Consider the following 15703-nt stretch of genomic DNA (forward strand, 5'->3'; position numbering starts at 1 on the left):
TTCAGCGACACTGTTATTTCGATAAGGGATGAACAATTGGCCAAACCAAAGAACAAAGTGTGCTTGAATTTTGTTTTTAAACTTACTCTAAAACAAACATTAACCTTTAACATAACTTTACCACAACACGATACCAAAGTGATGTCATTAACAAAGAGAATTTGCTTTGTGATTCAGAAAAGCAATAACAAGTAAGATGTTTAAGCCAAATCAATTCCCCAACTGGACCGAGATCATATTTTCCATCGTAATCAATTAAAACATTCTGGAATACTGTTAAGCAGCTTTGGTAAAAAAAAATGGATAACTTATTTTTTACATTGATAATTAAATAATATATTAGATCACTGTATTCAGTGTAACGCTGTTGTTCTGACATTCAGTTGTGGTTGCAAAATATAAAGCTTTATTTATTTAGAATAGTATTTTATTTCCCTTTTACGCCCTTTACCTGTGTTGTGCATAATTGTTCAAAGCTTGGTACATGTCCAAAGAGGTGAAAAGAGAGCCAGGATCTGATATTTAATTGATTTACTTGTTGGTTTGAAATGTTCCCTGCTAGTTTTAATAATATGTGGTTAGAAATATGATGTTTTGAAGTAGGCTAAGTATTGTTGGGGTGGGTCCCCCAGTCTCAGTGGAGACATGAGCTCAATGGAAATGCAGGCCGGAGAATACCACACCTTTCCAACTGTGGTGCCTCCTGCTGGTATCAGACAAATTAGTCCAATTTTCGAATGCAGAAAAATTACATTCTTTTGAACAAGCTATGTTTATTTCTTGAGCTGTCTCGAATTCCAACACACAGTGGGCGTGAAGGGCAGACATTTACAAAGGCAAGGCATAATAGGATTTGATCCTCCTGCAGGCAAATAGGATTAGTGTGGATGGACAAAAAGGTCGGCAGGGATGTGATGGGCCGAAGGGCCCATTTCTCTGCTGTGTGACTCCAAGGCTCTCTATGACACTATGACAATTTGTTCCAGTGACAGAGAAAGTTTGGAACAGCCCATTTAGGGGGTTGCAATATTTAAAAAGAGTGACATATTTTTGGCCTTATTTTGCAGCGTGTTACAAAATATAACGGAACATAAACCGAAAACGTACTACATTCTTGCATTGGATGATTCAAAGCACACATTGAAAGAGATTGTCAAGGTAAATGCTTAGAGATACTTGCTGCAGAAGTTTCAGTCTGATTCTTTTTTCTGACAGTGCGCAGTGCTCTTCTGATATGATATAAAATCAAAACGAAGAATATTTAACTTAATTTTGATGCGTAGTAAGTCATAAGGTCATACGGAATAGGAGTAGAATTAGGCCATGCGGCCCATCAAGTCTACTCTGCCATTCAATCGTGGCTGATCCAGATCTCCCTCCTAACCCCATTCCCCTGCCTTCTCCTCATAACCTCTGACACCTGTACTGTAGTGTTTAAACAACCGTCCCAACATCATATCCATTTTGGTGGCAAAAACGGGAAAGCAGACTATTATCTAAATGGTGGCCGATTGGGAAAGGGGGAGATGCAGCGAGACCTGGGTGTCATGGTACACCAATCATTGAAGGTAGGCATGCAGGTGCAGCAGGCAGTAAAGAAAGCGAATGGTATGTTAGCTTTCATTGCAAAAGGATTTGAGTATAGGAGCAGGGAGGTTCTACTGCAGTTGTACAGGGTCTTGGTGAGACCACACCTGGAGTATTGCGTACAGTTTTGGTCTCCAAATCTGAGGAAGGACATTATTGCCATAGAGGGAGTGCAGAGACGGTTCACCAGACTGATTCCTGGGATGTCAGGACTGTCTTATGAAGAAAGACTGGATAGACTTGGTTTATACTCTCTAGAATTTAGAAGATTGAGAGGGGATCTTATAGAAACTTACAAAATTCTTAAGGGGTGTTTGGACAGGCTAGATGCAGGAAGATTGTTTCCCGATGTTAGGGAAATCCAGGACAAGGGGTCACAGCTTAAGGATAAAGGGGAAATCCTTTAAAGTGAGATGAGATGAGAAGAACTTTTTTCACACAGAGAGTGGTGAATCTCTGGAACTCTCTGCCACAGAGGGTAGTTGAGGCCAGTTCATTGGCTATATTTAAGAGGGAGTTAGATGTGGCCCTTGTGGCTAAGGGGATCAGGGGGTATGGAGAGAAGGCAGGTACGGGATCTGAGTTGGATGATCACGTTCCAAAACCATGATCATATTGAATTGCGGTGCAGGCTCGAAGGGCCGAATGGCCTACTCCTGCACCTAATTTCTATGTTTCTATGTTTCTATCATCTTCATCCACATGCACCTGCAGAAAATGAGGTGAAAATTAAAATCGGACAGCCTTAAACTCGATCACTTTTATCTTCAAAGAAATTCGTAGAATTCATTTACACGTCACGTTCACCTTCCTGCACCAAGGGTTTTCTCTAGTGTGTATAGGGTATGGCAGGGATCTTTGACTAAATTCACCAGCCAAGCACATTTCCTTATGAGGGATTTGGGTGGTTTTATAGTTAATGTATTGCTATAAACCTGACCATTAGACTTAAGGGGGTTAATAATGTCCAAAAGCCATAGGATTAAAAGAAAGGACATTGAAATAAGTAAAAGTAATCACAAAGCAGTTGGATTCCTATCAAAGATCAACCGGTTGTGGTTTGGGAGTGAAAGAATGTCATTATCTGGTCTGACCCACATGTGACTCTCTGATCTCCCCCCTCCCTCACCCTGCTATGTTTTTTACTCACTCCCTTATATGGGAAAAGACGGAGATTGTTCCCGATGTTGGGGAGTCCAGAAAACCAGGGCCACAGTTTAAGAATAAGGGTAGGCCATTTAGAACGGAGACAGGAAACACTTTTTCACACAGAGAGTGGTGAGTCTGTGGAATTCTCTGCCTCAGAGGGCGGTGGAGGCCCGTTCTGTGTTCAAGAGAGAGCTAGATAGGGCTCTTAAGATAGTGGAGTCAGGGGATATGAGGAGAAAGGCAGGAACGGGGTACTGATGTGGAGATCCCCACATCAAACTCCCTTACATTGCATTTCACATGCTTGAGAAATTGTTCATTATATGGATACAAAGGCCTTTAAATTGGTTGGGAAAGAGGGCAGGCCGCTCAATTTTGAACTTGATACAATCTGAGATGGAGGGAGCGTTTTGTTCACATGCTTTGAGCCGGTCTGCATGCTAAATGCCTCCTGTAAACCACCCATTGCAGATGGAGTAGAGTATTGTTCCGGTCATTCACTTCATTTCTGTCTGTGGGATGTTATTGATGCCATATGTATTCATCCTCTGATTCATTCAGTGAAATGCTTTGAGACATTTAAACAATTTGTTGCACAGATATTCTATCTTATTTTGGATTACGATATCAGCGTAAGAAACTCAATTGATCCTCTGGTCCACAATACATAATTCTATCTTAAACAGTGTCTTCAAGCACAAGGCAATTGGAGTATCCCAAAAGAACACATTAATCTAGAATCCAGAACTATTGTTGTAAGAAGCACAGTTAATATATTATGATTATCCTTGCAGGCAATCAGTAAACTTGGACCAGGCAAGATCCTGCACGTTCCAAAAGAAGATGGCCTGCTGAATAACGAGTTAACTGTAAGTTCTTCTTGTCTGATTTTAACCATTTCATCATTTGGATTTCTATTTTGGATACACAAGGAACTGCAAATGCTGGAATGTGGCAGACAGCATAAAGTGCAATGCTCATTGCTCACAAATTATAACTTCATAAGTTCTAAGAGCAGAATTAGTCCATTCGGCCCATCATGTCTCCTCTGCCATTCAATCATGGCTGATCTATCTTTCCCTCTAAACCCCACTCTCCTGCCTTCTCCCCATAACCCTTGACACATTTACTCATCAACAATCTATTAATCTCCGTCTTAAAAATATCCATTGACTTGGCCTCCACGGCCGTCGGTGGCGGGGATCTTGTATACGAGTAGTGTAAATGTAGTAGTAGTTCGTAAAGGTCCCAGAAAAACACTCCAAGTCATCAGGAAGACAGTCTGCTGCTGTTTGTAGACAATTATAGATGTCACTGCTACATTTTCTCTGCACACACAGCCCCACTCCAGCTCCTGGATACATTCCAAGTTCCTGTGTATGCTCCTGTCACTTATTGCTGTTGGAGGCAGAGGGATATTCCAAGCTACTTGCTGAGGATGGATGTTGGCTGACGGTAGCCAGCTAGCTGTGGCCATCTTGAACTGGGTTTAAGCACAATACTTGTGCACATGCACAGTGCAGTGACCATCATTGCTTTATGGTGTAAAATTAACCATTGCCGATGGGTGGAAGATGATTTTATTGTTATGTACCAATACAGAACTGAAACGTACCCATGTGTACAGTGACCAGTGGGAAAAGACGGAGATTGTTCCCGATGTTGGGGGAGTCCAGAACCAGCAGCCACAGTTTAAGAATAAGGGGTAGGCCATTTAGAACGGAGACGAGGAAACACTTTTTCACACAGAGAGTGGTGAGTCTGTGGAATTCTCTGCCTCAGAGGGCGGTGGAGGCCAGTTCTGTGGATACTTTCAAGAGAGAGCTAGATAGGGCTCTTAAAGATAGTGGAGTCGGGGGATATGGGGAGAAGGCAGCAACGGGGTACTGATTGTGGATGATCAGCCATGATCACATTGAATGGCGGTGCTGGCTCGAAGGGCCGAATGGCCTACTCCTGCGCCTGTTGTCTATTGTATATTGTCTACCTAGGAAATCAAACTGGAGGGAATGTTTAGGAGGAATCAGAAATAAGCTAGAGCGGAGTGAGTGTATTAGAACAGGGACATGCAGTGTGTGAGGAGAGAGGAGGGAATGAGGAGGAACATTAATATGATGGTTATTCCAAGAAATGAATACTGTAAACTCTAAAGTGGAGAAATCCCTTTGGCATGTGAAAGGAAAACGCAGTTATTTATATTGAGTGAATTATTTCATTGGAATTGTTACTGTTAACCTGAGACTCCACAAATATGATTGATGCTCAAACAAATGTGAATAATGCTTCAAATTCTCGGCAAACCACAAACTATTTACTGGATTCAATCTTACCGTTCAAAATATGAAAGTTAAAATGTTTGAACTTGCTCTCTGTTTTAACAGCAATCAGATTTCGATCACCTGCTGGTGAATTTGACAATGGAGGCTTTCTTCATCAAGGAGAACTTCAATATCCACTGGGTGGCTGAATCTGGCATTGTGGAAAACATCCAGACCCTTTTCAAAGAATTCAAGCAGTCTCGGGGACTTATGGTAAAGCTGTTCGTTATCTCATTGAATGATCATTTCTGGTAGAAATATAAATTTACATAGTGAACCAAGAGAAAACACAATGAACACAGTGGCACGGCTGGTAGAGCAGCTGCCTCACAGCGGCAGAATCCAAGGTTCGACCCTGTCTTTGGGTGCTGTCAGTGTGCAGTTTGCACGCTCTCCCAGTGACCATGCGGGTTTCCTCCAGGTGCCCAGCTTTCCTCCTACATTCCAAACACTTGTCGATTAATTGGCACTGATTACTGTACCCTTTATCCTTTATCTATGCACTGTGGACGGCTTGTTGTATTCATGTATAGCCTGTTCACTGACGATAGAATGCAAATAAAAGCTTTTCACTGTACCTCAGTACACGGAGCAATAATAAACTAAACAAATTCACTTATTTTATATATATAACACATGCTGGTATAATACATTTTCCAATCAGTGGATTAAGCTTCAATGCACTTATTTTAAAGTGCAGAAAAATAGGGCCCTAGATAAGTTTCAAGGAAGTGTGAGAAAATGAACTGGATGTGTTTTAAGGGTGCTGGTGCGTTAAAGGGAGCGTTGTAACCAGGGTCCCAGGGAATTAGAAGGAGCATTGGAACCAGAGCCCCATTGCAATAGAGTGAGTGTGGGAACTGGGGCCCTAGTGTGTTAAAGGGAGCATATGAACCAGGGCCCATTGTGTCAAAAGGAGTATAGAAACTAGCACCTGGTGAGCCAGATGCAGAACCATTGGGAATTACAAACAATGAGATTGATGATTATTGGACTTTTCATGCACATATTGATCATTGTGTGGTGCTGTCATTCTCCCTCCCATTTTTATCTGCTGTGTTTTGAATTCATACTGGACCTCAGTGTATTTCCTTTATTACCTTGCCCAAAGAGCTTTATTTGTGGGGCTAGACGAGTGTAGGGACATGCAAAGCTCTGTATGCAGGTTGCAGATGTGGCTTGATCCTCAGAGTAACTCAATCCACATTTAATTTTATATTTCTGCCCTACCCTGTTTCGATGTTGTGGAATTGAAGGTTTGAGAAGATCATATTTAGCATTTCTTGCCCCGAGTTGGATAAATCTCAAATTTGAGCACCAACTCAGGTGACTCATCACCCTGACTTGGAAGTGTATTGCCATTCCTTCATACACATTGGGTCAAAAATCTAAAAAATGAATTAATAATGTGTTCCTGTATTGCATGGTATAATATATGATACAGGCACCTCACGTTTTACTTGTGTGTGATTTATGCATTTTCCAAATAATGAGCTTGTTCCTTTAATACCAAATCTTGATTTACGCACTGATATTTTTAGAATAATGCACTCAAATATAGACTTTAGAGATATAGCGCTTAAACAGGCCCCTCGGCCCACCTTCCGCGCTGACCAGCGATCAACCCATACGCCAGCACTATCCTACGCACTAGGACAATTTACAATTTTTACTCAATCTAATTAACCTACAAACCTGTCCGTCTTTGCAATGTTGGAGGAAACTGGAGCTCCAGGAGAAACCCCACAATGTAGAAACGTTGAGAGACCGTACAAACTCCGTACAGACAAGCACCCTTAGTCAGGACCGAACCTGGATATCAGGAGATGTAAGGCAGCAACTCTATCGCTGCGCCACGGCGCTGCGTATACGTTTAATTTAAAATACGCGCTGTTTTTCAAGCACGTAACCCTCCACGTAACATGCAAGGTGGCTGTAGATAAACTATTAGTCCGTACCACTGAAGTCTTTACTGTAATAGCGTATAGGATCAATGGTGCTTTACTGTAAGGTAACAGTGAGATTTTGCACTGTCAACACAGTAGAATTACCAAAAAGAGTTGCCACCACATTCACAAGGGCAAGTGGAATGGACAGTAAATGTCGGCCTTGCCCAGGGTTCGCAAACCCCAGAGGAAAGAACAAATACAACAAAGTCCAGTACGCCTGCATCAGTCAAGCAAGGAATCAGGACCCTCCATGCCAGGCATGGCACCCTCCTGCCCAGGGCCGGATTTACGTATAAGCTAGACAAGCTTAAGCTTAGGGCCTCGAGATCTAGAGGGGCCTACTCACCTCGCTGCCTCACCGACCACCCGCCCTCCAGCAGCTCGCAACCGTCGACTTTCCTACAGCCTGGACTCAGCACCGGGCCTGAAGTTTCCACACTGCAGATTCCCACTCCCCTGGGTTTGACTGTGCGAGGTCCTAGTGCTAGGCCCCCTAACCCTGGTAATCTCAGTGGCTGTTCCACTGGGTCTTCCCCATTCCCCTCAAACCATGTGACCCCAGCTCTTCCCCACCCACACTACAGTCCTCATACCCCCCCTACCCCCTGACCACCCACCACCCCTCCACCAGACATCGCCTCGGCCTCAGTCCACTCACCTGCCTTCCTCCGGCACCAAACCCCATCCCTGCCACAGGCTCAACACTCCAGAGCTTCAAACGGCGATCCAGGTAAGGCATCGCCCGCTCCACGGTGAATCCAATATGTATTTTAAAACCAACTGTTTAATGACAACATACAGTAGGATCTAAAAGTGTCACACTGTCACTGTCGGGTAGTCATGGTCCTCTAGTCGTGGGGGTGGGGGATTGGGAGGGGGGGCCTCACAAGTGAAATAGCTTAGGGCCTCTCTTCATCTAAATCCGGCCCTGCTCCTGCCTTTCCCTGCTGCAGGACCCACCTAGACTCCAGTCTCTCCCGGTGAGGTGCTCCGCACACATTTTCCATGCTGAAGGCTCATAGCTGCCTCCTTCTTGTTTCCAGCTGCATCTATGTTTGATGTTTGTTTTACGGCCAAAGGGTTTATGCTGTTTTGCTGAATTATTCCACGTAGAATGTTTCATTATTCTGACAAATAAATCACTTAATTTTTTTCACAGCCATTAAAAATCGCTATTTTTGGACCACCAGCAGTGGGGAAAACCTCAGTGGCGGAGAAGTTGGCCAAGCATTACAAGCTGCACCACATCAAAATAAAAGACGTCATCAATGAGGCCATAGCAGATCTGGTAAGTCTACACTGACCGTGCATAGTAGAAGTCAGGGACAAAGAAAGAATACTTCAACTGTACAAGCTATAGCCTCTAGCCCTCTGATCTGGTCACCCTGTACTAATGAAGCCACATCCCAAGGCAGAAAAATGGTCTTGTAAAGGAAAAATAGATTAGCCATGATCTAATGGCGGAGCAGAGCTGATGGGCCAAATGGCCTAATTCTGCTCCGATGTCTTGTTATGATCTTCTTCTATCCTGCCTGGTGGATTGTTGCAGAGCTAAGTAAGAATTTCATTCTTGAACTAGATTTTTAATTTACGTTTCACTGGTCTCTGCTTTTCCCTGCTCCAGTTCTCCTGTTTTGTTTTGAAATGCTCTTTAATATTTCAAATACTCTTAAATATTTTATGTGCCACATGTGATCTAATGTAATAATTGCCTCAGTTTATAAAGGCTGAGCTTTTCTAATATTTCTGAACGGTGTATTCATTTCATCTGTGGGACTATTGTTATGGTCCTCTGGTCATGGACCTTGACAGAAACGTTATTGATTCATGCCAGTTGTGGCTCCATTAGTGGCACTCATGCCTCTTGAATTCAAAGATTCTGTGTTCAAATCCCACTCCAGTGTTGTGAACACAAAAACCTTGTCTGACATTCCACTGCAGTACTGTAGTGTCAGAAGTGTTGGCTTTCAGATTACATGCTATGTCTCCGCCTCTTAATCAGGTGTAAACGTCACCCATTCCTTCTCTCCAGAGATGCTGCCTGTCCTCGCTGAGATACTCCAGCTTTTTGTGTCTATCTTTGGTTTAAACCTGCATCTGCAATTCCTTCTTACACATTCCAGCTTCTGCAGCATTTTTGATTTTCTGATCTATTTATCTATCTTCTTCTGGCTTGCTTTTATTTAGCAACTCTTGACATCTCATTAGGATATTCCAAAGCACTTTTCAACGAATGAAGAACTTTCGAAAGTTTAGTTTATTGTCACGTGTACCGAGGTACAGTGAAAAGATTTTGTTGCGTGCTAACCAGTCAGTGGAAAGACAATACATGATTGCAAACGAGCCATCCACAGTGTGCGGAAAAGAGTGGACCGATTGTAATACGTGATTGCAGATCCACATCTATGAATAAAACACAAACAGTCGCCTGGATTGGGCGCCATCTTGGATCCTTGAATCGTAGCTACTATGGTAATAAACTAAATACGTCAGCAAGTCACCATGTGCAGAAAGGTAGTAATATCCATATAAACTGCTTTAATGGTGTTGACTGAGGTGTATGTAGTGGACAGAACAACAGATGTATCTCATTTGCTCTTCTTTAAGAAGATCAGATATATCCGAGGATACTGCAGGTAGTATCAAGGGATAAGGGGAGAAGGCAGGCACGGGTTATGGATTGGGGCCGATCAGCCATGATCACAATGAATGGCGGTGCTGGCTCGAAGGGCCGAATGGCCTCCTGCACCTATTTTCTGTGTTTCTATATTTCTATGTAGCAATGCAGAATTTGCAGGAGTCCAGACGGAGATACACGAGTCATTGTTGGACACGGGTGAGGGGACGGATGACTGGAGGGTGGCTAATGTTGTGCCTCTATTTAAGAAGGGATGCAAGCAAAGGCCTGTGAACTATAGACCAGTGAGCCTAACATCTGTGATAGGTAAATGATCAGAGAGGATTCTAAGGGATAAGATATATATGCATTTGGATAGACAGGCTGATTAGGAATATGGTTTTGTCACGTGGGAGCTTGTGACAGATGGGACTACCTGAGATGGGATATCTTGGTCAGCGTGGATGAGTTGGCCCATAGGGCTGAAGAAGGGTCACGACCCGAAATGTCACCAATTCCTTCTTTCCAGAGATGTTGCCTGTCCCACTGAGTTACTCCAGCTTTTTGTATCTATCTGCAGAAGCTGGAAAACTGAAATAAAAACTGGAAATGTTAGAATCACTTTTCTTCTTTTAGAGATGTACAGATAATTAGATTATCAGAATATAGAAGTGAAATCGACCGACTGACCAATGGTGCCAGCACAACAACCTGGCTCTCGACATCAGTAAGACCAAGGAACTGATTGTGGACTTTGGTAGGGAAAGAATGAGGACCCACAATCCTGTTCACATCAATGGGACGATGGTGGAGAGGGTCAATAACGTCAAATTCCTGAGCTTGCATATTTCCGAAGATCTTTGCTGGACCCAGCACAATTATAAAGAAGGTAAATCAGCGACTACATCCTGAGAAGATTACGGAGATTCGGCATGTCGAAGAGGATTCTCCTAACCTTCTACAGGTGTAAGGTAGAGAACATTGTGACTGGTTGCATCGTGGCCTGGTTCGGCAACTTGAATATCCAGGAATGAAAAATACTACAAAAAGTTGTGACCACTGCCCAGTCCATCACCGGCTCTGACCTCCCCACCGTCGAAGGGATCTATCATTGTCACTGCCTCAAAAAGGCAGCCAACACCATCAAGAACCAACACCATCCTGGCCACACACTCATCTCACCATTGCCATCAGGAAGAAGGTACAGGAGCCTGAAAACTGTAACGTTCAGTTCAGGAACAGCTTCTTCCCTACAGCCATCAGGGTATTAACCACAGCAACGAATAAGCTCTGAGCTCTGAACTGCAAAATACTAGATTATTATTGCACTATATTTGCTATTTATTGATCTTTTTCTTATTTTTCCTCTTCCCCTGTTATGTACTATGTTTACATATTCACATATTCTGTTGTGCTGCAGCGAGTAAGAATTTACAAAGAATTTCATTGTCCCATCCAGGACATCTATACATAACTATTCTATTTGCACAAAAAGTTACATGATAGCGCTACGATTTTTCGCCAGTTTACTCGCCGTTCTGCTGCGCTGCAATTGCACCAAGTTTTGTTCTGATCGGTGGTCTAATGTAAACTTTAGCAAGGTTTAAAAATCTAAAAAGCCACGCGTGCGCAGATCGATCTCCTCTCCTGCCGTTCAGCGCCACGTGGATTGGTCTTTTCTCCTGTCACTCCGCGGCACGGTCCGACCTCTTCGTGCACCATCATGTCTTTACTGGAGCGGTGGATGGCCGGCGGAGGTTTGCAACCGGACACAATTTTTGCTGGGACCCGGGAAATGTTGCCAAACAGAAAGCGGAGAATCTGATCTCGGCGGAAGAGAACGACTAGCAACCAGCGGTCCAGCGACCAGCGACCGCTGTGAGTCCAGCCCCTTCCCCGCTGGTACCCCTTGCTGGCTCCTGCCCCACTCCCCCGTGATACCCCCCACAACCCCCGTATTTTCTCCGAGCACTCTCCCCCCCGCCCCACACCCCCCCTCCCCCCGCCCACACACCCCTCCTCCTCACCCCACACCCCCCCTCCGCCCCATCCACATCCCCCCCCCACACAACCCCCTTCCCCACACACCCCCCTCCCCCACACACATCCCTACCCCACACACCCCCCTCCCCCACACACCCTCTCCCCCACACACCCTCTCCCCCCCACTCTTCCTCCCCACACAACTGCCTCTCCCTCACATATACCCCATCCCCACACAACCCCCTCCCCCACACCCATCAGTTGAGTGGTGGAATATTGCGTTGGGAATGGGGAGCGTTGTGGCCTCCCATGTGACTGGGACCCAACGGGTCCCACTTAGTCTAGTATGACAATAAAACACTCTTGAGTCTTGACTTTTGACTCATTATACACAATTAAAATCATCACAAACAGAAATAATTAACCTATCATATCCTTTCCTTTCTACCCTGCAAACCTAATTAAAATAAATGGATTTACAAATCCTGTACCTGATGACACTTGGGGCAAAATCTGGGACCAGATTTCCCTGCGTACATTTCAGAGATTCCTGAGAAATTCCAAATCCACTGGGGAGCCAGCAGTCATGACAGGACATCGCCTGTATTTTGAGAACCGACACTGGAAAGCATCAGGAGCTCGAGCAAACAGAGGGTTTTTCTCAAAAGTGAAATGGTTTTGTTTTTACGGCTTTATCTCAAGCTGCATGTTTGTCATCGTAGGAATTACGGACTACACTACCTGAGTCTGAGGAAGTGGAAGAAGCTGAGGAAGAGGATGATGAAGGAGAAGTAGACGGTGATCCCCAGGAACTCCTCGACCAAGTCAGAGAAAATATGGCCCAGTCTAATGGTAATTGATAGTTAAATTTCAATTACGTATGAATAACTGTACCAAGAAGGTAAATGCAAGTTCAAAACCTTTTTAAATGCCGCATGGAGTCATAAGGCCAATAAGGACGCAGAGTACTGGTAGAACTCTGAGTCAATGTTTGAGCGGCAAGGTGGCACAGCGGTAGAGTTGCTGCCTTACAGCGCCAGAGACCCGGGTTCCATCCCTGACAATGGGTGCTGTCTGTATGGAGTTTGTACGTTCTCCCTGTTACCAGATCAGTCTGAAGAAGGGACTTGACCCGAAACGTCACCCATACCTTCTCTCCAGGGATGCTGCCTGTCCCGCTGAGTTATTCCAGCATTTTGTGTCTATCATTAAACCATTGTTGCTTTATGCTCCAACTTGTGCCTACCTTCTAGGTTAATCTTATAATGGCTTCAACTCCATTTACTTGCCTGTTTCCCATAGTGTTGACTCTGCCATAGTCCAAAAATCTGTCAGTCTTGGCATTGATTACATTCAATGACACAATGTCTAGCTTGCTCTGGGTTAGAGGATTCGAAAGATGCATCACACTTGGCAGAGGTAGAAGGGATTCACACTCATCTCAGTCTTGTGGGTGGCCCTTATGCTGAAACAATGCCACTTTTTTCTGCATTTCCCCCTGAGGGAAAACATTCTTTCAACATCTATCCTTTAAGTTCATTCAGAATTTCAAGTCAGGCCAACAATTTTTTAGATAGGAGAATCAGGGGCTACAGAGTTTGTGCAGGAAAGTGGCGCTGAAGTAAAAGATAAACAACTGAATTGCAGAGCATTTAAGAGGGCCAAATGTGTCAGAACTGCTTCCATTTCATAGTTTCAAATGCTCTATCATTTGGTCACTTGTTTCTTTATTCTAATATCCATTCTCAAAGCCTTACATTGATTTCTCACTCCAGCCTTCCTGGTTGATGGCTTCTTTCCCTTATTAGTCTCCAATCTCCCATTTCCTGCCAGCTACTGCTTTCCTATCCCTTTCACTAATCCCTGATCTCATCCTCCATCCCAATTGGCATCCTTAATACCCAACACTTGTAAGATCCAGTTCCTTAATCCTTCCCCCTCAATTTTCCAAGCAACTTTAAGTTGACGGGTCTTTGCTCAAAATGAGCAAAGCCCAATTTTCTGTAGTGAGTTTGTTTTGGACATGATTTGGACTAAATACATAAATAGAGCAAATTTATGGAATAAACAATATGGTCATATATTTGCTTGGCTGTGTAATGCTTGTCTGTACATTTATCCCCCGCCTTAAGTTATTGTAGTACTTAAACAACAATGGTCTCCATTTTCTCCACTGCCATTTTTAGAGTAAGCTCTGACTCAATTGCATAAAGGCTTTCTTTATATTTAATTTCCCTCATCCTGCAGAAACCAGGATGCCTTAAAATGTTTGTGTAGAGATCAGTAATCTTCCCTCTGCATTCTAACTGATGGACAATTTGGATATCGACCTTCTAGGACGCTTGGATGACATGTACATCATCAAGTTTATAAAGAAGAAGCTGCTTTCTATGCCTTGTCAAAACCAAGGTTTTATTCTTGATGGATTTCCCAAGACATATTTACAAACCAAGGACCTCTTTGGTGGTAAGTACAGCCTAACCGCCCCATCCAAAAGACATTTGGTCTGATTAGAGTTGGGTAAGGATTCATAACTGTAAAATCGTTCGAGAAACGGGACTATAAGTGGTTATGTTAATCTATTATAATTTAAAGCCTGTGCTCAGAATTTATTTCTCACAGTAGTTGTAGGCAAATTTAAATTTGGTCAATCAAATAAACTTGGGTTAAATCAGTAATCGTGACATTGATCAAAATTCCCCAATGGACAATGTGGAAGGAACACCACTGTCCTTTCCCTGTGTGGCTTCAAGGTCTTTTGGCTCTGTCCATAAATGACTACCATTTTTCCATCTCACCCTGTTTTTAATCCGTATGAGGCACCAAAAGGACAATGGGAATCAATAAGGGAGAAGAAAGAATGAGAGGGGGCCATTACAAAAAAAGGGAGAAAGAGAATATTTATGTTTAAAAAAAAAAACAGGAATGGTTAAACAGCAGCAAGAGGTGACAGGTGACAGATGGAAGAAAAACAACAAGAACAGAAATGTGAAGAAGTGGAAAGTTGATGAAAACTGAGTACAAGAAGATACAACATTTTAATTTTTGACTGTGACTGATGTCACAGATGTGTATTTTATTTTGAAATTCATTTTTGGAAGTGTAGAATGAAGAAGGGTAGTTTTTGTGATAATATGTTCTTGCAAGAACTGTAAAATTATCCTTAAATGTTTCTTCGCGTTTGGTTGTATATTTCAGCTTGTGTAAATACCCCCTTCAGGTGGCAAACCTATGGTCCTCCGCTCCTTACCCCCTCCCCCTCACCCTCCCCTGCTCTGTTCCTCTCCCGCTCCCCCTATTGCCCGCTACCTAACCCACATAATGAACCACTGCCCACACTCCGAATGTAAGACCAAGATAAATGCCAAACCATTGGGATTTATGCACAATTGGAGGCCAGATTATCAGAGTTACTTATGCAGTTTAGTAGACCATAGACAATAGGTGCAGGAGTAGGCCATTTGGTCCTTCGAGCCAGCACTGCCATTCACTGTGATCATGGCTGATCATCCACAATCAGTATCCCGTTCCTGCTTTCTCCCCATATCCCTTGACTCCACTATCTTTAAGAGCTCTATCTAATTCTCTTGAAAGCATCCAGAGAATCGGCATCCACTGCCTTTTGAGGCAGAATTCCACAGATTCCCAACTCCCTGGGTGAAAAAGTTTTTCCTCATCTCGTTCTAAATGGCTTACCCCTTATTCTTAAACTGTGGCCCCTGGTTCTGCACTCCCACAACATTGGGAACATGTTTCCTGCCTCTAGCTTGTCCAATCCCTTAATAATCTTACATGTTTCAATAAGATCCCCTCTGATCCTTCTAAATTCCAGTATATACAAGCCCAGTCGCTCCATTCTTTCAAAGTGACAGTCCAGCCATCGTGGGAATTAACCTGGTGAACCTACGCTGCACTCCCTCAATAGCAAGAATTTGGAGACCAAAACTGCTCAACAATACTGCACAATACTACAGGGGCCCTGTACAACTGCAGAACTACAACCTCTTTGCTCCTGTACTCAACTCCTCGTGTTATGAAGGCCAACATGACATTAGCTTTCTTCACTATCTGCATACTACCTAAATAATTTAAAGTGAATT

General features: G+C 43.5%; 1 protein-coding gene across 2 annotated transcripts in view; it reads left to right on the plus strand.

Moving 5' to 3' along the window:
* ak7b (adenylate kinase 7b) overlaps positions 1–15703 on the plus strand; it is a 41124-nt gene that overhangs the window by 12963 nt on the left and 12458 nt on the right. For both annotated transcript variants that reach the window (XM_055640172.1, XM_055640173.1), the window contains exons 8-13: positions 1068–1158; positions 3531–3605; positions 5118–5267; positions 8163–8291; positions 12326–12455; positions 13941–14069. In XM_055640172.1, coding sequence (XP_055496147.1) covers positions 1068–1158; positions 3531–3605; positions 5118–5267; positions 8163–8291; positions 12326–12455; positions 13941–14069 — 704 coding nt within the window. The remainder of the gene's footprint in view (positions 1–1067; positions 1159–3530; positions 3606–5117; positions 5268–8162; positions 8292–12325; positions 12456–13940; positions 14070–15703) is intronic.

The sequence above is a fragment of the Leucoraja erinacea genome, chromosome 9 (genome assembly GCF_028641065.1).
Source record: "Leucoraja erinacea ecotype New England chromosome 9, Leri_hhj_1, whole genome shotgun sequence".
Lineage (NCBI taxonomy): Eukaryota > Metazoa > Chordata > Chondrichthyes > Rajiformes > Rajidae > Leucoraja > Leucoraja erinaceus.